Genomic DNA, 23993 nt, shown 5'->3' on the forward strand with positions numbered 1-23993 from the left:
AATCAGAGAAGCCTCATTCAGTAAATGGAGATTCTTACTTGTAATTCTGATAGTAAGATAACTGACCTATGGATTCACACACTTCATTCCCTTCTATCAAGGATGGAAACTGAGGCTAGATAATGACCTTTCCTGAGGATGGTAGAAAAAATATAAACATTTCCTAGAGTTCAACTATTGCTTTAAAATATTTTTAGGTTCATTACCTTTGAGAAGGTAAAGAACTTCCTTTACCTTCTTACCCTTGGCTCAGTATTTTTGAAGCCTAAAATAGCTGACCAATTAAATATTTATTCACCCAAGATGAGATCCACTATGACCCTCAGGAACTGAACAGATAAGCGCAGTTCCCAGAAGAGACTCAAATTCAACAGCATCTGCCAGCCTTTACTACAACTTGATTTTCCCTTGCCGAGAGCTACAAAAAGGACCTGTTCAAGAGGAGCAGTAGCTAACAGCTCACTTCTAACTGGGTCGAGATTTACTCCTGCAGCCAAAGAAAACCAGTTTCTCTGATTTCACTAAACCATGGATGCTGATGGGACAAACTTTAAAAAATAGTAATACATAAGTATTAGAATCACTTCCAACAAACCCAGTACTTCCTCCATCTGAATTAACATACGGCTGTGCTTAAAGCATTTATAACGCAGTTTTCTTTCAACAGCTTACAGTGACTACAGGGAAAAACACTGGTAAGGAATGAGGGTAAAATTCTTCTGGTTTACCATTAACTCCTGCATTTCCCGTTCTCAAACTTGATCTAGTAAAGAACATGCACTATCTCAAATTATTTACCATAAACATCATGAAGAAGACATAGAAAACAAGAACCAAAACCAAGTTAAATGCATTTTATTTTTAAAAAATCCATTCACAAAATTGAATGATTAATTCAAGCTGCGCAGCAGCTAATGACTACTGCATGGCAGTGAAAATGAAGTGCACAGTGGCTCAGACAAAGGTCCTCATAAGGATGGTCCTGCAAAAAAGAAAAAAGTATATACATAAGTAGCTGAAAGATGCTACAATTATATCCACTCTCTTTACTGAGAATCCCATTGCTTTAATTGCTTTTTGCTGGCTACAGTCTGTCAGATCAGATAATAGAAAACAAATTACGAGATCTTACTTTTTTAGTTCTGAGGCACAGCTTGCCGTTTTACTGTAGAAATACTAAGCACTGTTACTATATAAACACCTACCTTTTGGCCATGAGCTTGAACTGGAATTTTGTTTGTTAAGAGTTGCTAAGCCTGTGGTAGCACACTCCTCCCTAGAAAAGTAAACAGCCTTTAGAACTAGCTTTTCTCAGAGCCAAGTTCCATCTCAGGCTAAACCCTCCCACCTCCCACTAATGGTCCACCCACCCTCCCACCAGTATTCTGGGGAAGATTCTAATACATTACTTTGAGCCATTGTTTTAAGTTAATAGGTCAAAAGATAGGAAATATAGAAATTAAAGGGTAAGAATGTATCACTGTACAAGTAATTAAAGTGCTCACTTCCTTCAGTTGGGAGCCACCAAGAATAAATAGGGTGTCAACTTAAAGCAATTCATTTCCAGAAAAACCAAGTTCAGCTTAACTGGACTAGTTTTGGCTCAATATATTAAAGAAAATATGAGAGAAAGCTGGATTTTAGAGAGCTATATGGATGTAAGTAAAATCTGTTCTTACCTACCAGCATAGCAATAAAACCTTTTCTCCTGGTTCTGACTGCTAGGTCTAAGAGTCAGGTGTGCCTTACTCTTGTCTCCCTCCTTCCTTGCGATGGTCACTGAAACTTCACTCCCTCCTAGCTTTCATGGAGCGTGCCGTGGCCTGCCCCTGGCTTATCTGTACTCCACATACCACAAGTGTCTACTCTCAGCTGTAGAGTGTCTGACCTCGGAGCCATTCGCGCTATACTTGCTAGCAGTTCCTAGTAGCTGAACATCTCTCCTGGATCTTTAAAGGCATTGTCACGAATCCTGAGGTATCTGCAAACTCCCTCAATAGTTAAGGTTCCACCTGCCATTGCAAACTCAGCCAGTATCAAGCCCATGGAACTATTATCCACACTTTCCCACCCACCTCCACCTCCCATCCAACCCCACCCAACCCCCTCCCCAAACTTCCAAGTAACACACCCATGGGATGGAATACACAGTCCTAGTGATAAACAAATTTCTATTCTACTAAGTACAATGGCACTGAAATTGAGGGTACCAAAGGGAGGGCTCAAAGGAAGCTATGTACAAATAACAATTAGATATTAAGTAAAATGTTATAAAGGTTTAGAAATCATTTTCTATACAATCAACATTTTAGAATGTTTGTGTCATCTTGTGCCGTATTTAAAGGAAAACTGCAGTTAGCATGAATTAAAGTAGATAATATGGCTCACCGTATCAACAAATTTTTATCTCCATACAGAAAATTACTAGTGTGTCAATCCATAAACCTATATAGAGACCCACCCAACCAGAATAAAAACTGCAGTTTTCCTTTAATGTAAACCTGTTTTTGTGTTAAGAGTAAGTTCCTTACTGGTACTGGTCAGTTTAAAAAGGTCTCCCCAAAACTTCTAAATTTGTGGATTTATGGGGTGGCATTAGCCAGCATCTGGTTTCTATTCTCCGGCAGAGTTTTGAACTTGAATTGTGATAGAAGCATTCAACATTATCAGGGGTAGCGGGTAGGGAAGGTCCAAAGCTCTGCCAGTCCCAAATCCATACAGTTGTCATTCCATTCAAGAGGGTATTAAATTGTTTATTTATTACACATGATAATGGATGATACACAAGCTTCATTCCCATCTATATCTGGTACCATAATCCAATTTAGATATATTGCATAGGATGTGCCAACAATCATATTAATGACCAAAAAACTCCATGACTTTGCTTGGGTGACCCTTTTCACAGTGAACTCCAGGTCACAACGCAGTAACTGTCAGTTCAGCTACACCAAGGTTTCGGAAGGCAATAGCTTCTCCACCAAAGCAGGTTGTAAATAAATTTTGAATGGAACCTGGCATCACCCTGAAGGAATACTAACTTCACACTGTTGGGGTAGTTTACCAAAATGGCTTCAGAGCAGACTAACTTTACACAGCACATTTAAAAAAAAGACACATTTATTCAGCGTCATGATCAGACTATTACATTTAGCAATCAACAGCATGGGTGCAAAAAAAAAAAAAAAAATCTACATTAAAACCCTTTGTTGGAATGCTTTACACTTTCCACAGAACAGAAACTAAAATAACCTGTTATACAATTAGTCACAAATACAGTCCTCGAGTTTTTTTGCCCATACACATGAGTATTGTCTAAAACATGTCTTCTTTGTAGCAGCTAGGCCCTGCCACCACTGTGCTTGGCTGAGTTCACAAATCTGTTGTAACCTGTAGCTTCCCTGTCACTTCTCTGGCTCTCCTCTCCTGCTAAGCTTTGTTTCCTGTTGAACAATATGGAATAAAGTTGTTAATCTAAACATATTAAGACTCAAGGCTACAATCCAATAGCAAGTTGTTTCCCACAAATTTTGCTGATCTGAATATTAACTTAATATCCACAATTTTATTGTAATTATAATGTTAACTATGTTTCACTGCTCAGCTACATTAGGGTTACTGTGTTCATTATCAATTACAAGAAAATTAAGTGGAAACAAAAAAAGGTGTTCACTTACCTGGCAGTAATCAAAACCTTCTGCCACTGCCATAGCTACTGCTGCTGCTGGAACCACCATAGCCACCTAAGAACAAATTTGTTCCCTTAAGCTTTAGAAGTATGAATAATAACAGTAATGCTTTTATATTTGGGGCTTTCATATTTGTATTGTATAAGTTCAAATTCACAAGTTTGGGCTCACATGATTTTCCTAACTAAACTACAAGTTACCACTTAAAATTTCCTCAAGATTTTAAATTGTCAGCTTTTTTCCTGCACCTGCATTGCCTAAAGGTCTAATATTTTCCTCAACAGTACTAGTTTAGCCCTCCAATACCACATATACACCATACCTTGGTTTCGGGGTTTGGCAAAGTATTGGCCTCCACCACCATAGGGGCCAGAACTTCTGCCTCCAAAGTTTCCTCCTTTCATGGGTCCAAAATTTGAAGATTGATTGTTGTAACTGCCAAAATCATTGTAGCTTCCACCACCTCCAAAATTGCTTCCTAAGAATGGAAAAGAGGGCCTTTATCTGTTACTCGGGGAAAATGATAAATTCTGGTGTTCAAAGTAAAAAAGTTCCTTGATCTGCCTTGCTCCCAAAACTGGTGGCTCCAATGTTTATCTTTGTATTTTATCCTTTCTGGGCAAGGCATTCAGTTGAATAATCCAATAATTTAAAAAAAATTTACCCAACTCACCACAGTATAGCAAAATGATATATTCTCTTGCCTTGAAGACCTTTACCCATCCAGGGGCACGGCAAACACATGCTGGATACATCAACTAAGTGCCTAAGACCCCAAGAGTTAAGACACTAAATCCTGCTAGAATCTAATCTAATTCCATTTGAAGACACCACTATCCACTTATCCATCTATCTATTGGGAGTGAGGCGGCCCCAGCTTAAAGCTAGGAGGAGGTAGCATTGCAAGCCCGTTAAAAAAGTACCATGCAGCGTAACACACAAGCATCAAGTCCCCATACGGATAAACTCTAAAAGGCTAATCTAGCTATTGCACCAGTACTTGGATCACTGGATACCTACCACTACCACCGCCAAAGCCGCCTCCGCCTCCTCCGTTGTTATAGCTGTCACTCCCGCCATAGCCACTGCCCTGGTTTCCATAACCCTGTCCACCACTTCCATAGCCTCTGCTTCCTCCAGAGTAACCAGGGCCGCCTCCTCCATAACCACCTACAAGAATACAATTCTTCTCAATAAGACAAAAGTATTCAACAGTCAAATTCTGTGCTAGCATGACAGCTAAAAGCCTGCTCACAACATGCTATTAGGTCAAAATTGAGCTTATCATGCACTAGAGTTTTAGTCTCTATTAGCCTATTCTAAAGGTTGCCAAAACTTTTTATCTGTGGTTCCTTAAATAAAACAAACAAAACTTACCATCATTACCAAATCCATTATAGCCATCCCCACTGCCACCATATCCACCACCACCGCGGCTGCCACCAAAGCCACCTGGAGAAGAGCAGAATTAAAACAACAACAACAACAACAAAAAAAAAGGTTTGAAGTATGTGGATCGCATACAAGTCACCCCCTTTTAAGTCTAAATTTTAGGCAGCATTAAATCAGTGTATTATTTCCGTATGCAAGACTAACTACCAGTTAGTGAGAAGCCGGAACTACATCTGGATTAAAATGTAACTTTGGATAAGTCATCTGGGGGTAATTATAATTTTACCATTAACTCTTATTAGTAAACTATAACCACACATACCTCGACCACTGAAGTTTCCTCCACGACCAAAGTTGTCATTCCCACCAAAACCACCTCCACGACCACCACCAAAGTTTCCAGAACCACTTCGACCTGAAGAGACAAATTTTTAAGTGTTAGGCTGTACAAATTGGAATTACTCAAAATTATGTTTAAGATTTAATTAAGTAACAAACTCGCCTCTTTGGCTGGATGAGGCACTAGCCATCTCTTGCTTAGATAGGGCTTTCCTTACTTCACAGTTGTGGCCATTCACAGTGTGGTATTTCTGAACTGAAAAAATTTGAAGATAAAGAAAACACCAACTCAGCATTTAGAATACAGCATGGATTTCAGAACCCTTAGCAAATGCCAGCCACCTGATACTTACTGACAATCTTGTCTACAGAGTCATGGTCATCAAAGGTTACAAAAGCAAAGCCTCTCTTTTTGCCACTGCCTCGATCAGTCATGATTTCAATCACTTCAATTTTCCCATACTGTTCAAAATAATCTCTTAGATGATGTTCCTCAGTGTCTTCTTTAATGCCACCAACAAAAATCTTCTTCACAGTTAAGTGGGCACCAGGTCTTTGAGAATCCTAACATGAAAAAAATTAAGTTAACTTATATTAACAAAACCTATCCCCAAGTTAAGAATTTTAAGTTTGTTACACCCCCAAATGTTAAGTCCCCCTAGTGGCACACTTCCAAATGACTAAAGGAAGGGGGAAAAAAAGATCACTTACTTCTCTTGAGACAGCCCTCTTTGGTTCCACCACTCTTCCGTCCACCTTGTGTGGCCTTGCATTCATGGCCGCATCCACCTCCTCCACAGTGGCATATGTGACAAACCCGAAGCCTCTGGAGCGTTTGGTGTTTGGATCCCTCATTACCTTTAATGTTTAATACGTGGTAAGCCCCCAGAAGCTACTGCCTTTTCTACCTTAAGTAAGGCAATAGGAGATTTCTTACCAACCCTTTGTCTGAAGCCCTTCGATTTCCCACTAACCATCTAAAGTTAATCTACCAATTGGGAGATTTTTAATCAGCTAAACCCACACCTTACTTAAAACCATAATCCCATTAGCATTCAGACGGTAACTACAGCAAGCTAAGCCAGAGAAATCAAGAAGTTCTACGGTCCTTTGTCTCTTTCAAGTCTTACCACACAATCTGTGAGCGTTCCCCACTGCTCAAAATGGCTCCTCAGACTCTCATCGGTTGTTTCAAAGCTCAAACCTCCGATGAAGAGCTTCCGCAGCTGTTCGGGCTCTTTGGGTGACTATGAGTTGGGGGAAAAAAAGCGGTAAGTGGGGCTATAACGCAAAACACCTTCCAGTTACAAGAACCAAAACTAAAACTAGATAGCAACGTACGAAACACTTATTGTTCCTTCTGGTCACAGCAAGCCACGTGCTTCTCCGCACTGGGGGAGGCGGTATGTTGGGTGCTGGGTGGGCCGAGAAGCGCCGAGCGCATGCGTCCCTCACTCCATTCGACGCACGCGCAACAAAAGGACTAGGAGGGAGGAGTACATCGCCAATATCGACTACAAATGCTCTTTAAGAAAGTCGCCCACTGAGACAAGGTAAAAAACAGATTGAATGTGCTTAAGAGTTTTGCAAGGTGGACCGAGCCTGCGTGATAGCTAAGGGTTGCAGGACGGCAACCTCATGGCGAAGAGGACAAAATGGCGACCTCAACTTAGGGAGGGGTAGGCCCTGGCAGCGACCGAAGAACTGCTGAACCGGCTGGGGCAAGCAGCCAAACTAGGCCGAACCCTACTGAACTCAGGAAGGCGCGAGAAAGAAAATTTAGCTAGAAAGAACATCTTACTCACCTCTGACTTAGACATGACGGCAGTGGAGGGGGGGAGACGTCAACGATGCTTACTCGGCGGCGTCCACGGGCAGAAAGAAGTAATCTACCGAACGTATCTGCCAGCCTACCTTCGGCCTCGCTCTTTTATCCCGCCTCCTCGCTTTCAGCATTGGTAGACTCCGCCCCTGAGTAGCTCTGATTGGATATTTGAAATTGCTTCCCCCTACTATTGGTCTCTTGTACTGCAGTGCTGTGTAACGTCATCCGTTTGGGCGTTCTACGCAGTCTCCACCCCTCGGGGGGGGGTCTATGGGTTCCCAAGTAATATTATTCTTAACTAGTCTGATTGGCTAGTCAACCAATCATTCATGTTTGAATGCACTTAGGGTAACTAGATAACTTTTTAATTCTCTACGCTACTAATTTTATGTTCAGCTCATCTGGCAAACCATGATTAATACTATGTATCAGAAAAGTAGTTAGCCTGTAACAATTTTTGTTTTTGGCAGCGACTGCCTGCTGAGCGCATGTGTAGTAAAATGGCGAGTTTACGCAGGCGCGTTAAGAAGTTCCGCCTGGCGCTTGGAACACGTGAAATGGCGGGCAGGAGACAGCGGCGAACCTAAGGCGCCTGCGTAGTGGCGGGAGTTGGGCCCCTTTTTGCGCAGGCGTAATGGGCGGGGAAAGGGTCCAGTCCCAGGATTGGTCGCGCAGGCGCAGGGAAGGATCCGTTTTGGCGGGCGGTTGGTGTTGCGCAGAACGCAGCGGCAGCGGCGGCCTGTGGTCCGGCCTCACCACCGAGGAACAGGGGAGACGTTAGCGTGTGTGATCGGTCTCGATCCCGGGTAAGTGGCGGACAGTCTTGCCTACGCATACGAGGTCTTGAACCGACTCCAGTTGGCCCCGTTATTGTGTGAAATGAATGGACCGCGGGGTGGGGGCTAGTGAAGGGGGAGCGGTGGGTCCACCCAACCAATGGAAGAACAGGGGCGGGATGTTTTAATCCCCGTAGTTTCTGTGGAGCTTTGCAGCCGAAGAGTTTGACTGGCGAGTGAATAGGCCAATTGGGTCCGCCTTTAGCTGCCGACTGACCGGTCCTTGGGCCATCGGTATGTGGGAGGCGGGCTTTCTCGTCCTGAGCAGCGGCTCACTGAGCCAATGAGCACGAAGCGCGCGGTAGGTTGGGCTCCTCTACGAGGCAGCGGTTTGACTCCAATGGGGGATGCGGCAGTTGGGCGGTTAAATGGATGGACCAAATCTGGAGCCAGTAGGCGGACAGCTTACGGAGAGCGCTCGGGCTGACCGTCCAATCAGCGCTCCAAAAGAGCGAGGTCTTAGATTTGGGGATGCAAGGATGGGGAGTCACTGCCTGCGATGGCGCGAGGGGGTGGGTATTTTATTCACAATGACTTGAACGAAGCCGTTGGGTCTCTAGGCCACACACTTCTCTGGTAGGGAACCTGTAAGTTTGCTACTACATTTCTCGAGTTTGGCTTTATTTCCCCATTTAGGTACATCCCACCATCCAGCAATGTTTAGGTTTTGGGGGGGGGGGGAACAAGGGATGTCTTTTGACTTTGAGAACTCGCTTCTTTAGAAAGACTGACTTGAAATGTTAGAGCGAATAGGATAAATCTTTGTATTGTTGTGGAAAGGTACGCAAGAAAAATCAACATAATAGTAATAATGCATATTTTCACGGACAAAGAGATTTGTAAATCCACAGAAAAAGTTTTGGAAAGCTACATAACAAAGCGTGTTACCTCTAGGGATACAGTGGGATGGAGACAGGTCCGATCTCCAATGTTTAAGTCTTTGCAGGGATAATAATTTGTGATTCAAGTTAAATTTAAAAGCCAATTGTTTTTGTGTTTTCAGTTATAAGCAAGTACTTCTCAACACCTCCTTACTCCTTACACCTCAAAAAAGTTCTATTTTTCCATTAAGAACTAAGGTGATCCTCTGTTTAAAAATACAAATTTTAAAAAGGTAGCTTTTTTTGAGTACTTAGTATTGATACCTGCTAGGCATTATGCTAAATGCTTTGCAAGCATTGCCCATGTCCCCAATGCCTTTATCTTAGGCTCTTCTCTGTGGAACTTTTCTCTCCATGTATGATCTTTCTTTACACCATTACAGATCTCCTAAGCCCTTTCTGCTGTTCCATTGAGGATATCTGGATTTGGATAAAAAGGAGGTTGCTTAAGGAGGATGATACTTAGGGTGTTGGAGAAAGGAGGACTCATCCATCACCTGGGTTATTTTTTTGCCTTTTGATTATATTTCCTTCAAAGTATTTTATTTGCAGTTCATATCCTGTTAGTAATGCCAATTCTTATCAGTCCAGTGTATTTTAGTAAAACAGAAATTTTCATTGCATATTGGCTGTATCAGACTCTATACTGCTCTATTATTTACTGATTTATTTAGTGTCAAGAGAAAAATGTTTAAATACTGTAATAAGTTGAAATACATATGAAGTTTTCTTATGAGTGGAGACCTTTCTGACATTGTACAAAAGGAAGATGATTTTAGATGAGCTTATCGTGAACCAGAGGAGAGATTTTCATGTTCTCTGGCACTTGCAAAAGGAAAACCTATTTTGTATTTGCTTCTGAACTATTCGTAGGTATGCTAATAATGCAGCTACTTAGTTTATAAGAACTAAAGTAAAATAGATTAAGGGTATCTGTTCCTAATTTATTTAGGTTTGAAAGGAATACAATCTTGATCTACTACAGGGTTTCTCAAGCTCAGCACTATTGATATTTTGAGCCTGATATTTTGAGCCTTCCCCCCACACCCCCACTTGTGACAATCAAAATGTCACCAAATGTCCTGGGAGGGAGGGGTGCAAAATCTCCACTTGAAAACCATTGATCTGAAATGACAGATGGTAGAGTTGATTATCTTGTCAAAATCTTTTATTTTGCCAATTGGAATTTAGAGGGAGAAGATAGGTGAAGTGTTTAGGAAGTGTCCTTTGGTAAATGGATCACTAAATCCTCATGATTATCTCTTCAGATATAGCGTGATCATTGTTTGATTGGATAAAAGCAAAATTTCATTAAAGTTTTTACCATTTCTTGCAATTTGAACGTTGATTGCATCTTGTGTGTGTTTGGCTTCCTAAAATAATGGCAAATATGTTTTTGAAGAAGGTAGACTTTGCTTCAGATGCTTATTATATTCTCATTTGACTTAATCCTGTTTCCTTTAAAGTTTCATTATGCAAATAAATGTGCAAAGCACTCTGACATTTTCTTTTTTTTTAATAAATTTATTTATTTATTTTTGGCTGTGTTGGGTCTTTGTTGCTGCACGCGGGCTTTCTCTAGTTGCGGCTAGCGGAGGTTACTCTTCGTTGCGGTGCGTGGGCTTCTCATTGCGGTGGCTTCTCTTGTTGCGGAGCACGGGCTCTAGGCACGCGGGCTTCAGTAGTTGCAGCACGCAGGCTCAATAGTTGTGGCTCACGGGCTCTAGAGCACAGGCTCAGTAGTTGTGGCGCACGGGCTCAGTTGCTCTGGGCATGTGGGATCTTCCCGGACCAGGGATCGAACCCGTGTCCCCTGCATTGGCAGGCGGATTCTCAACCACTGCGCCACCAGGGAAGCCCCTCTCTGACATTTCCTTATCTACAGTACTCTATTTCATTTTCTTAAAAGCACAGGTCGATTTCTGCTGATCTGATTTTTCAGTTGTGTAGAGACCCGTACACTGGGAGAAAAGAAATACTGACTGAAAAATAGGTAACCAAATCATGCCACCCTAGATTACTCTGAGTAGATTAATCTCATCTCCAGCCCCACCTACTTGGCTGTAATCAGTGACCCCTTATTAGATTTTTTTTTTTAATTTTTTTCTATTTTTTAATTAATTTATTTTTTGGCTGCACTGGGTCTTTGTTGCTGGGCACGGGCTTTCTCTAGTTGCAGCGAGCAGGGGCTACTCTTCATTGTAGTGCTCGGGCTTCTCATTGTGGTGGCTTCTCTTGTTGCAGAGCACAGGCTCTAGGCGCACAGGCTTCAGTAGTTGTGGCACGTGGGCTCAGTAGTTGTGGCTCACGGGCTCTAGAGCGCAGGCTCGGTAGTTGTGGCACATGGGCTTCGTTGCTCCACGGCATGTGGGATCTTCCCGGACCAGGGCTCCAACCCATGTCCCCTGACTTGGCAGGCGGATTCTTAACCACTGCGCCACCAGGGAAGTCCCTATTTGATGTTTTTAATGGTATATTTTAATTTGAAAAATATCAGGACTGGAAGCTAGACTTTTTGGTTTACTGTGGTGTGCAAATAAAAGTTGTTTGTTTTATTGTAAATTCTCTTACAGTGTCATAGTTAATAGGTCTGATAAACATTTCTTTCTGGTGGGGAAATTTTGGTGGGTAATTTTTCATTGAAATTCTGAGACTATCACATTGAAAATCCTAGGTTTAGACTTTTATTTCTTGCCTTTGGAGAACCTGGTTTGGTTGTTAATTTGTTCCTCTCTGTTAACAATATAAAATGCTGAGCCTTTGTTATAAAGATTAAATTTCAGGCACTTGCACTTAGAATTTAGAAGCATATTATTGCATCCAAACATGAAATGATTATTCACTAAAAGGGAAAATAACACATCTTCACTGGTCTGTCTGAAATACAGTAAGTAGAAAGCTTCTGTCTGGGCAGGAGGTGAGCAAGATGATAATTGGGGAAAGAGAAAGAAAGAACATACCTCTGAAGTGACTGGATTTTTATATTATCTAGGGAAGTTCTGGTGATTTTCAGTGCCCTTGACAGTACCTCTGGAAGAGAGAAAGGTATCCAGGGTACAAAGGTTTCTGAGGAAGACTACTATTTTTTGCTTTTATCAAGGTATTTTATTTAACCACATAGCATGATTTATATATCTTATTGAAATAGCCCATTTAACATCCCCTGGTAAAGCAATTTTTCTTGTCCTTTTACTTGGTCTATTTTTATTTCCATTTACCTTATGTGAAATTGGGCCTAAATGCTCTGGATGTTGATTTAAAAAGCAATAAATTACAGTGTGAGATATCACAACTGACTTAGTATGGCTGATATTTACACATTGTTATCTATGAACTTGGACTCTGGGCAGTTGTCTTTTTTCCCTGACATAAACTTTGATTTTCCTTCCCTCCTTGTAGAGGATGGCTTTAGCTGATCATCGTACTAATGGGAAGGAGTCCAGGTCATCCTGAGAAGAGTTGGCTTGTGCAGAGTCCAGGACGCAGATTTGTTGGATTTCTGTAAGCCACTCGAAGCCACGTGTTCATTTCTGATGACAACTTTACACTTGTGTTGGCAGAACACCCACAGTGACAACTGTTGCCCGTGTTTAGTCTTTTCGGGAGCTCTACCAGCTAGCGTGTTTGGGGGAAGACCTACACTGTTCTTGTTAGCACCTGTGTAAATATTAGATCTTTCTGAATTTATCTTCTCAGATCTGCCATAATTTTAGATAAATTGCATCCTGTGATCGCCTCAACTTACTCTTTGAAATGAAAGATTAAAGGGTTTAGGCATTCTTTGGGTCATTTAAAGTACAATTCTTTTTGCATCAGTAATTGGTTTTATATATGTCCGGTTTATGATTTTTAAAATTTTATTTCCCCTGTGTCTTGGTTTCTTGTGGCTGCAATTACCACAAACCTGGTGGCTTCAAACAACAGGAATTTATTCTCTCGCAATTCTGGAGGCCAGAAGTCTGCAATCAAGGTGTTGAGCCCATTCTGGAGGCCCTGTGGGAGAGTCCCTTTCTTGCCTTTCCAGCTTCTGGTGGTTGTCAGTTTTCCTTGGCTTATGGCCTCATCTCTCCCTGCTCTGTCTTCATGTTGCCTTCTCTGTGTGTCTGTCTCAGAACTCCTGCCTCTCTTAAAAAGATACATGTGATTGCACTTAAGGCCCACTGATAATCCAGGATAAATTTCTCCTTTCACATCTTTAAATCACATCTTTTGCCATGTAAAGTAATATTCACAGGTTTGAGGGATTAGGTCATGGATAACTTTTGGAAGGCCATCATTCAGACTGTTATACCCTGGTTCTCTAACCCCTATGCAAATAAATTTTACCTAATTCAAAAAAGGAAAGGTTATTTTTAAAAATGAGGGGCAGCTGGGGGCAGGGGAAGGCTCAGGAGACCCAAGTGAGCCATTTGCCCTCTTCAGTCCTTAGTTTCTTTTTTCTTTTTGGCTGTGTTGGGTCTTTGTTGCTGCACACGGGCTTTCTCTAGTTGTGGCGAGCGGGGGCTACTCTTTGTTGCGGTGCGTGGGCTTCTCATTGCGGTGGCTTCTTGTTCCAGTGCGTGGGCTTCAGTAGTTGTGGCTCGCAGGCTCTAGAGCGCAGGCTCAGTAGTTGTGGCACATGGGCTTAGACGCTCTGTGACATGTGGGATCTTCCCGGACCAGGGATCAAACCCGTGTCCCCTGCATTGGCAGGTGGATTCTTAACTACTGTGCCACCAGGGAAGTCCCAGTCCTTAGTTTCTTATATGGAAGAAATTGGATAGGTGAGAACTAATAGCCCTCTAGACCTAAGACTTTTATGAAGTGACTCCTAAATTGTCTTGGAGTTTATTTTTGAAGTTAATTTTAAATGCAAATCAAGAACTCATTCTTATATTTTGGGCCAGTGTAGTCCACTGGTGGTTTTGCCTAGGACTTGAGGGACAGAAGACTTTGTTGGCTGCTTGTCAACTTCTCAGGGTGTTAACACAGGATAACAAACTGTACTTGTTAATTGTGTGTGATTTTCTAAAAAGAATGTAATGGACTAGCTGGACCACTTTTCACTCATTCTAATGAGGCTGTGGACTGTGTAGTCTGGATTTCCTATCCAGTTAAGAATAGTTCATCAAATTTAAACACTTAGAATCAATTATACCTCAGTTTAAAATTATTTTTAAAGAGAGGGGAGTAAGCAGAATATTAAAAAAAAAATAGCACTGACAGATTTTTCTAACTGAAAATAGGTCATGGACATAGTTTTAAAATTTTTCACATGCAGTCTTTTTTTTTTAACCAATTGGCATGCCGGATCTTAGTTTCCTGACCAGGGATTGAACCCGTGCCCCCTGCAGGGGAAGTGCGGATTCTTAACCACTGGACCACCAGAGAAGTCCCAACATGCAGTCTTATTCTTCAGACTTACCAAGTGCCTGTTGCACTGTGTTTCATTGCTAGGAAGGACACCAGAAAGCATAGGATTGAGATGGTGTCATTGAAAGGACTACTTTAAGATCAAGTTTCATAACACACTCATTATTTATTTCTTCCATGGAGAGGAGGAACCAAATTGAATTCAAGTATTTCTCTGATTGTAATCTACAATTCTTAGAATAAAGCAAGTTCATATCTGAGACAGCAGGCATAATTATGTTGGAATAAAATGCCCTCTGCTAAAGAGGTGAGCCAATAGGCTGGGAAATCTGTCTTAAGTTTGGTTTCTGAGGCAAATCCTTGAACTCCTTGTGCCTTGTTTCTCATCCCTAAATCAGTAAGACTCACTTACTACCTCACAGGGAGTTGTGGAGGGTAATATACTGCTAATTTGTTCAGTGTTTCACAACAATAAATTATATCTAGGAATCTGATGAGACATAGGCAACCCTCATTTATATGTGTAGTTGGAGACAAGCATAGATGAAACTTAGAGATAGTTCAACAAATTCATTAAAGTTATTTTTAACATCCAACATTTTACCTTCTGTTTCCTGTATATTTTCCAAAGTGTTTTCTTGTTCTTTTTCCGTAACAGACATGAGGTAAGTAGGGCAAATAGCTAACACTAGGTTAGATGATAAAAGGATCAATTCATCAAGAGGACACAATAATTCTAAATTTTACACAACTAATAGTAAGTGTCAAAGTACAAGAAAGAAAAAAACAATAGAACTAAATAATAGACATCTGCAATTATGCTGGAGACTTCAACACCCTCTTTTAATAAAAAAAAAAATAGAACTGAAATAGTAGATATCTGCAATTATATTGAAGATTTCAACACCCTTTTTCCGTAATTAATAGAACAAGTAGACAGAAAGTCAGTACGGAATAGACTTGAACAACACTATCAACCAGCCTGATGTAATTGACATTCATAGGATATTCCATCCAACAGTAGCAGAATACACATTTTTTTCAAGTGCATGGGAACATATATCAAGACAGACCATCTTTTGTCATAAAACAAATCTCAAAATTAAAAGGATTTGATCATACAAAGTATGTTTTCTGGCCATAATGGAATTAAATTAGAAATCAATAACTGAAAGACATCTGGAAGATCCCCAAATATTTGAAACTAAACACACTTCTAAGTAACCCATGGATCAAAGAAGAGATCACACACAGAAAATTAGAAAATATTTTGAACTGAATAAAAATGATGATGTCAAAATTTATGGGATATAGCCAAGGCAGTGCTTAGAGGAAAATTTATAATATTAAATGCTTTAATTAGAAAGGCAGAAAGATCTAGAGTCTGTTTCTATCTTAAGAACCTAGAAAAAGAAGGGATAAGAGTGATGGTGTTTAAGGGTACAAACTTGTAACAAGTAGTAAATAACCCTAAAGACCTAATGCATGGTATAGTGAATATGGACAATAATATTGTACTGCAATTATGTAACATAAATATCACTACATTGTCCACCATATTACAATACACAAATGTATCAAAGTAACACACTGTACACCTTAAACTTACAGTGTTACGTGTCAAATTTATTCAATTAAAAAAAGAAAAAGCAAATTAAACCCAAAGTAAGCAGAAGAAAGGAAATAGTGAAGGTAAAAGCAGTAAGTAGTTGATGAAGTATAAGACAAAACCAGTAGAGAAAAATCAATGAAACTGAAAGTTGGTTTTTTGAGATGATAAATAAAATTAACGAGCAAGTCTGATCAGGGGGAAAATGTCACAAATTACTAATATCAGGAATAAGAGAAGGGCTATCACTACTGATCCTACAGACAGTGAAAGGGTACTAAGGGAGTATTATGAACAACTATGCCAATACATTCAATGTCTAAGGTAAAATGATATGGCTTCCTTGAAAGACAAACTACCAAAGCTCACTTCAGAAGAAATTCAGAACCTCACTAGCCCTATATGTATCAAGGATAATGGAATTTGTAGTTAACAGCCTCCCCACAAAGAAAACTCCAGGTCTAGATGGCTTCACAGGTGAATTTTCCCAACTTCTACAGAAGAAATAATACCAAATTCTACACAGACTGTTCCAGAAAATAGAAGAGGAGGAAACACCTACGTGTTCATTATTTTTAACTTCATCTACTATTAACTTCCCTGCTTTATATATATATATTTTTTTTTTTTAATAAATTTATTTATTTATTTATGGCTGTGTTGGGTCTTCGTTGCTGCGCGCGGGCTTTCTCTCTAGTTGCGGCGAGCGGGGGCTACTCTTCGTTGCGGTGCACGGGTTCTAGGGTGCACGGGCTTCAGTAGTTGTGGCTCGCAGGCTCTAGAGCGCAGGCTCAGTAGTTGCGGTGCATGGGCTTAGTTGCTCCGCGGCATGTGGGATCTTCCCGAAGCAGGGCTCGAACCTGTGTCCCCTGCATTGGCAGGCGGATTCTTAACCACTGCGCCACCAGGGAAGCCCCTGCTTTATATTTTTAAAAGTGTTTAGCTTTTTTACCCCCACAGCAGACCTCTGAGATAAGTGGGGCAAATAGCTAACACCCTTAAGGTTAAGTGAACTGTCCAGTTCAACCTTTCAGTGATCTAGTTGGGATAGGACCCACATCTCCTTATTCCTAGTCCTGATATTGCCACTGTTAACTAGCTACCCCTTTAGTAGCTTTTCTGTAATAACCTTTGGGGATGGTGCTAACCAGTGCTGACTTAACTAAGGAGAATCTTAAAATCCTTAGTCCTTAAGTTGAAGACTGGGCTAGACTCACTGCTTATGCAATGCTTGACACCTACCTGGCCCTCAATAAATGTCCCATAACCAATTTTAGAGCAAGGATCAGTATTACTGTATCATCCTTTTGGCATAGGATCTGAATTGGGATGATGGTTGGAAGCTGGACAAAAAGAGAGTCAGAAACATCTTATTTGGCATAAGCAATGTGTCAAGAGTGCTCAGTGGAAGAGCTGGGTGGTCTGAGATTGGCCCATCCCTTTAGCTGTTTATCTGATGGCCTTTCTTTGCATTTAACTATCAAGATATCTGAAGTGTAGAGCACACTTTTATGATATTGTGGCATAGTAACTCACACTTAAATGTCAATAGAGACGCTTGCAGAGATGTACAAGGTTCAATAATTTCTGGTGTAGGTTTGTTTCTCCTGTCATCACCCATTATGTATTTTTTTACAGCTTTTAAATTGCCACAGAGAGAAATTGGTCAGGATCATAATAGATGGCCAAGGAGCTGCCAAGGATACCGTTGTATGGGATGGGAAAAAGTTCAATACTGGCTTGATTTTATTTATCTAAATTGTAGGCTATGACTTCAATATAATTCATGTTGCTAATACACCAAGGTAATGGCAGAGCACAAAACTATGCCATATGTTGAAGGAATGCTCTCTTTTACTCCTGAAGTTTTACAGTCTGAGATATCTTTCTTATTCCAATTATATAAACACTCCTTTTTTGTCAGGATGTATTAATCAGGTTTTAGCATATTGACTTAAAGTCTAATACCATCTCAACAGTTAGAGATTTTAGTTTGGATATGCAAATTAATTTTTATGACTGTTCAATGTCTTTGCAAAACTAAGACTATGTTAGAATGTAAATTGTTTGGCATAGTAGAAGCTCTTCCTTCAAATAGAGGATTTGTTGAAATGACCTGAAGGGGCCCTTGTAACCCTTAAGCTGCTGATAGCCAAAATCTGTACAAGCTAGATAAGCATGAGTCTTAATTTTATGGCTGTTTAGAAACTGCTTTATGACCATAATTTTATTTGGTGGTGGATACTTCAGTTCTCTTTTAACCCTTCCATATTTTGTGAACATGAATTGCCAAAGTGGTACGTAAAAATCTAAGATTCGTGGTAATCTACTCAAATGTTGCTCTTACTCATTTTTCTTAAGATTTATGATGAAATTGCTAGGTTCTTCATGAAAGGTGACAAGATCTATTAGTTCATGCTTCATCACATTTAATTAATAGAGAGGAGTGGGTGTGAGATTAACACTCACTAGAGACTGTGGTGCTTTGAGATGAATTCAGCACATTCCAAGGATAGAGTTGTTGGAAGCACCATCTGGAAGACATTTGCCCATAGTGATACAAATTCTACTTTCTCATGAATCTTGGAACAATTGACTATCTAACCTCTTGCCCAGCGATGGGTTTAGGTGTGCCCTAACTAAATTTAGAGAAGATGGACACTCGGTAGATTTGAATAAAGGAAAGAGACAAATCTCATGTAAAATTACTATTTTGTGGAATTGTGATCTGGTAATGAGTTATCAAGAATTTGTGTGTTAGTGCTAAATATACCAATGAACCAGACTTCACGCTTTGAGCAGTTCTGAGAATTGCTGTAGTACACATTCATTTATATTTTTTAATGGCATTCAGAGCTTGGAGGACAGTACAGTCAAATGAAATTTATAAGGCACCCTTTATCTCCATTTATAATGTAGATGTTTTAATCTAAAAGAACAAAAGGCTCTTTACTGCCTTGCTCGCTGGAGCAGGAGGCTTAGATAATCAACAAATAGGATACTTTGCCCCCAGAATAATTCTGTGACTGGTTGAAGCAGTGCCTTGGCCTGATTTTTGAAGGATCATGAACTGGAGCTTGTGCTAGCCAAGGGAGAGAGCATTTCCTCTTTCCACACTCCTCTCTATTAATAAAGTTTGTGTTCTCTGTATGTGGCTTGTTAATGACAGGGGTGTTAACGACCACAGTTAATCTTCCTCCTCAACTCTTTCCTAATCCAGTCTCTTAAATAGACATTTGAAAAGCTTTTAACTCCTCTTGAGTTGGGTGCTCATAGGCTTTTGGTGGAGGTAGAGTGATAGTTATCAGCCCATTTAACAAAACCTGAGACAGCTAGGACAGCTGTAATGTGCATCCCTAGGCTGTGTTTTTGTTAAAATGTCACATGGCTAATACTTTGGAAATCATAAATCTAGTGGAAGAAAACATCTTTATCAAGGGTATTTTAGTTTTATGCTGTATGTGTGTGTTAACAAACCTAAAACTATTGGTACTTCTAGATCTATAAAGAGCAAAGAACACAAACCAGATTAAAATGGTTCTGTAAATTTGGTTGCTTTTCATCTGTTTTATTTGCTGCAATATGGCTATAATAAAGATGACGCCTTGAAGACAATGCTGTAGCTGACAGTTTAATCTTCGCGTAAGCCACCAGCTTTCCCCAAGGGCCTTAGGGGAGAAATGGGAGTTTCTCAAGCCTAGACCAACTGAAGTCACCCATCAGTGGCATATTAATACATGTGATAGGGACCTTTGCATATGCCCTTGCCCTTTCCTACTCTTTAGAATGACTTTCTTTATAGAAGATTTTGCCTTTTTAGTGGGCTTATAAAATTTATATTGAAACTCTAAAATAAAGAGCTCATTGATTATGCATTTTGACATTTGGTTTGACTAATGTCAGTTTAGTAGGTAGCTCAGTGAGGCAGCTTAGCAGTTGGTTTCATTACTTTTAAACAATACAAAGAAAACTTAGAGAAAAACTTAGAATATATATAATACATATATATGCTTTTGCTTGTAAGTCGTAATGAAAATACAGTGTGCTACACCAAGATCTAAGAAAAGCCACCAGGACAGTTGACATTGAAAAGTCAACTGGAGGGACTAGAGCAGAGCCTGAACTAGACAGAGCAGACAGATACCAGAGATCTCATGTGGGTGGTTCTGTTTCCAGGTTTGATTGGTTGATACAAACAGCTAATCATTACATCTGTTGTTCTTCTGGATTGCTCCAGTTTTCTGTAATGCCCTCTCTGTAATTTCTGGGCACTGGCAGTTTTTACCATTTTTTTTTTTCTTTTACCCGTATAATGTGTGGGGGGTTTGTCCTTCTCTTTCTGCTTCACCTCCTCACCTCTTCCCCCCCTTTTTTTTTTCTGGAAGATTCATGTGTTAAAGAAGTTTCCTGTCATCGACTTGGAATGTGGGTTCTGACTGTGCCTGACTGCAGAGCTCTTTGATGTTTGTCCAAGGCTGAATTTTCACCAGATCCCTGGTTTAGGTGTTTTTCTTTCCCCCCAGCACTCAGAGGCCTGTAAGGTGAATTTGCCTTGTATCATTGATATGAAGGGTTCGTGGGCCTGCTCTTTCTTGTCATCTGATGGGCCATTAAATTGCTGGACTCTGGGGTTGTTGATGCCTTTACCAGAGAGTTCCTGTGTATGTTCAAGAAAAGGCTGAGAGCTGTTATGTCTGAAGGACTCTAGAAACTTGAGAAGCTCTCCCCTTCCCATGGAGATTTCCATAAGGATAATAAGGTTGTGCTCAGAGGCTCAGCCTCTCTTTCTCTGTCATGGTATTGGGATTCTACCTTAATCAAGCCATCATCCTGCCAGCCATGTCTCTTTTCTCACACTGGAATGCTCCCTCCTTCCAAGCTCAGCGTGAACCACCAGTCTTGATGCTTTATCTGGTCCAGACTCTAGCCCTTAAATTGTCCGTCTGACTCTGTGTTTCATTTGACCCTAATACACTGGGTCGCACTGTCTAAAAGAGAATTACGTCCCCTCCAGTGTCTGAGTGCATTTCTCATTTACTGCGGCTCCTGAGCAGATCTGTAACTTCAAGGTTAAGATAAGACACATTCCATCAGAACTATGTCGTCATCCTTGCCAGCTTCTGATCTGTGACTGTCCAGGAGATTTACAAGACAATTGCATGCCATTCTTTACAGAATATTATGGTTGGACTCTGACTCCTGGCATAAGGCCCAATTTGATTTGTCAGCTGTTACAAAACCCGTTTCCCAAAGAGAAAGGGATCTTAGCCATGTGCCTTTTAGGCAGTTCTTAAGAGTGGGGGGCTTCCCTGGTGGCGCAGTGGTTGAGGGTCTGCCTGCCAATGCAGGGGACATGGGTTCGAGCCCTGGTCTGGGAGGATCCCACATGCCGCGGAGCGACTAGGCCCGACTAGGCCCGTGAGCCACAATTACTGAGCCTGCGCGTCTGGAGCCTGTGCCCCGCAACAAGAGAGGCCGCGATAGTGAGAGGCCCGCGCACCGCGATGAAGAGTGGCCCCCGCTTGCCGCAGCTAGAGAAAGCCCTCGCACAGAAATGAAGACCCAACACAGCCATAAATTAAAAAAAAAAAAAGAGTGGGAAGGAGGGAATTCATCTGGCTCTTTATTTCCTGATGTTTTAAGGAGAAGGATGGACACCTGAATGTTTTTGTCCCTTTACTCGTTGAATTCCCTTGTTTCCCCTGAAAGGTTTCACTAAAATGTTAGCATTGCTGTCCTTCTTTCCTGTCCTTTATCCCTTTACAGAATTGCTTAGTCTTTTCATTCTGCCATCTCCAATGCTTTCCTGAATTTTAAGGAGTAAGAATTTTGCCCTGGAGAGAAAGGGTTACCTGCCTTTTCTCTGAAGGTTTATTAGTTTACCAGCACCTGGTTAACAGAGACACAGTTCCTCCTTTCTTGCTCTCTAACATGTTGAACTGCAGGAGTTACTGCATGTGATATGGTTTAATGGCTTAGGAATTTGGAAGGTCACATATTTCCTGCTGCTGTTGTATTAGGCCCTGTAATATTTTTACAAAAGCTTCTCTTTGGGGGACTTAATAGCCCTTTGGTTTCAACATAAACTCACTCTTTCCCTAGGTGGTAGGCAGTGGGGATTTATTTGGCCCACTTTAGTGATTCTGGGGTTAGAGCTAAAATCTATTTACTCAAGATCACACATGGCAAGTTAATCACAGAATCACAACCCTGATCTAATTCCTTTGGCATTGTTTTCATATCCCTTAACTACAAAAAGTTTTTAAAAGTTAGGAAGAATCGAGAAAGGCAGTTTTTACTCAGATTTCCTGATGGGTCTATTCAAGGTTGAAGAAATCCTCGTAGTTGAAAACTGTCCACTTTGCCCTCATACCCTACAGTTTCTTCTGTTTGATAACCAAAATAATAACCAGTCTCGATGCTTTATCTGGTCCAGGCTCTAGCCCTTAAACTGTAAAAGAATCACCATTCTTTTTTTTCCTCAGTCGGGTTCTTTGCTTTTGATTGTCCCTTTTTCTTAATCTCCTATGGCAGCAGCCTCTATCTCTAAAAGACCCGTATCTGTAAAGCAGAGAGCAGAGTTTTGGAGCTCTCTAAAATGTTCTTAGGGCCAGGAGAAAGGAATTCATGGGACTGCAAGTCTTAATTCTCTTTTCTTTCAGTCTTCCTTTTCTCAAGTATTAGGGATTCTTAATATACAAAGTTTTAAATTACTATACCGTATAATTAATGTTCCAGGTGGGTAATTATTTAAAAATTTGTTTTATAACATTACAAGAACAACTAATGAGAAGTGGTTTTAATAGTAATGGTTGTGACTGGACTGCTCCCTCCCTTCTCTTTTTTAAAACTACTTAAGAATTAAATTTTTTTCTATCTATAATTTCAGCTGAAAGGTTCTTTGGTAGTGCTTCAAGTCGCTACATTCTGTTTCTGTATCCGGTGATTCCCCCCAAAGGGAAAGCTGTATAGCATCTTTGAAATCCTTCCCTTCCCCCTCTCCGGTTAGTCCCTGCACCCCACCCCCACCCCAGCAATCTTAATTAACTGTTCAGTGACAGATGGTAGAAAAGGCCTTGTCTAAAGTGCTTCTGGTGGGCTGGATTAGGGGGTGGGTAGTTTGTACTGATCTTGTTGTAGAAGGAGCTAGCCTTTCCCCGCCTCCCGCCCCCCCCCCAGTTGAGCTATAATCCTGTTATATCTTAAAATGCTATTGATTAATTCCCAGTGCTCTTAGAGGAATAAGCACAAGTTTTGGGTTGAAAATCCAAGCGCCAATTCCCTAGAGCTCTGAATGCCTTAGCCTTGAGGCCAAGGGAGGTACCTTCCAACTTCTCCACCCAGTCTTCACTGAAAAGAAAAGTTAAGCCTTTTAACTTTTCCGTTTGCCTCTCCCCCCGCTCCCTTAGTCTAGTACGGCTGCCAGTTGCCATGGCAACGGACTGGGACAGCTGCGCAGTGGCGCCTAGGCAGCTGGGTGGGGGCGGGGGAGCTGCCAGCCCGCCAAGCCCCAGACCTGGGAGGGGAGGCCCCTTCTGTTAGCCCAGAGGGAAAGAAAGAACTGGGGCGATCCGGTAGGTAAAGGAGGGAACCCCCATTCATCTGCTGCCTCTGGGGCTCCTCTTCTGCATGAAGGTGTAAAGGTAGATTTTCCTCTTTCCTCCCTCAAACTGAAGAGCACATATGTAAATCCTTGTTTTTCCTTGTGAGGCAGGGGAGGCCATAGCCACAATGCTTCACTGCATGCATCTAACCCGGGGCTGGTTTTAACCCTGGCGCTCTGACCTAAGCTGCTCAGCTCCCGGAAATTCCAAGGTGAGTGGGGGCGGGGTGGGTTACTCTCCCTGGAATATGACATTTCCTGTCTCTGGTGAGGTTGGAGGCTGCTTTTATTTTAAATAAATCAAATAAGGTTTTTTTTCTTGAAGCTTAGGACTGTCCCCTGAATTCATGGAAAAATTATTTTGAAACCCCTCACCTACATTACCCCATCCTCCCACCCCGTCTTCCAAATAAAGTATGTTAATGAAGACATAGTTTTATTACGAGGCAGTAATGGGTACGGTTTTT

General features: G+C 41.1%; 2 protein-coding genes across 9 annotated transcripts in view; one reads left to right on the forward strand and one right to left on the reverse strand.

Moving 5' to 3' along the window:
* Positions 1–839: 839 nt before the first annotated feature.
* Positions 840–7379, reverse strand: HNRNPA1 (heterogeneous nuclear ribonucleoprotein A1). Of its 3 annotated transcripts, XR_450771.3 has the most exons (12): positions 7226–7379; positions 6551–6667; positions 6132–6278; positions 5774–5984; positions 5584–5676; positions 5404–5496; positions 5067–5141; positions 4710–4859; positions 4012–4167; positions 3678–3743; positions 1206–1276; positions 840–982 (listed from the first exon to the last, which is right to left on the reverse strand). XR_450771.3 is itself a non-coding variant. In XM_007179506.3 (11 exons), exons 1-10 carry the CDS (start codon positions 7238–7240, stop codon positions 3688–3690), a joined length of 1113 nt encoding a protein of 370 aa, XP_007179568.1. In that variant the 5' UTR covers positions 7241–7379; the 3' UTR covers positions 840–1276; positions 3678–3687. The 3 variants fall into 3 exon arrangements, 2 of the variants coding, with proteins under 2 accessions (XP_007179568.1, XP_007179567.1); XM_007179506.3 differs by having other exon boundaries at positions 840–1276; XM_007179505.2 differs by lacking the exons at positions 840–982; positions 1206–1276 and adding an exon at positions 3103–3443.
* CBX5 (chromobox 5) overlaps positions 6755–23993 on the forward strand; it is a 37156-nt gene continuing 19917 nt past the window's right edge. Inside the window, exons 1-3 of one of the 6 annotated variants that reach the window (XM_007179510.3) lie at positions 7919–8051; positions 11955–12062; positions 12362–12463. The gene's annotated coding sequence lies outside the window, so the exon portion shown is untranslated. Of the gene's footprint in view, positions 6974–7891; positions 8052–11954; positions 12063–12361; positions 12464–23382; positions 23498–23596; positions 23739–23993 lie in introns of those variants that run through there. The other 5 variants (XM_057557385.1, XM_007179511.3, XM_007179508.3 and 2 more) reach the window with 5 other exon arrangements.

Source organism: Balaenoptera acutorostrata, chromosome 11, assembly GCF_949987535.1.
Source record: "Balaenoptera acutorostrata chromosome 11, mBalAcu1.1, whole genome shotgun sequence".
Lineage (NCBI taxonomy): Eukaryota > Metazoa > Chordata > Mammalia > Artiodactyla > Balaenopteridae > Balaenoptera > Balaenoptera acutorostrata.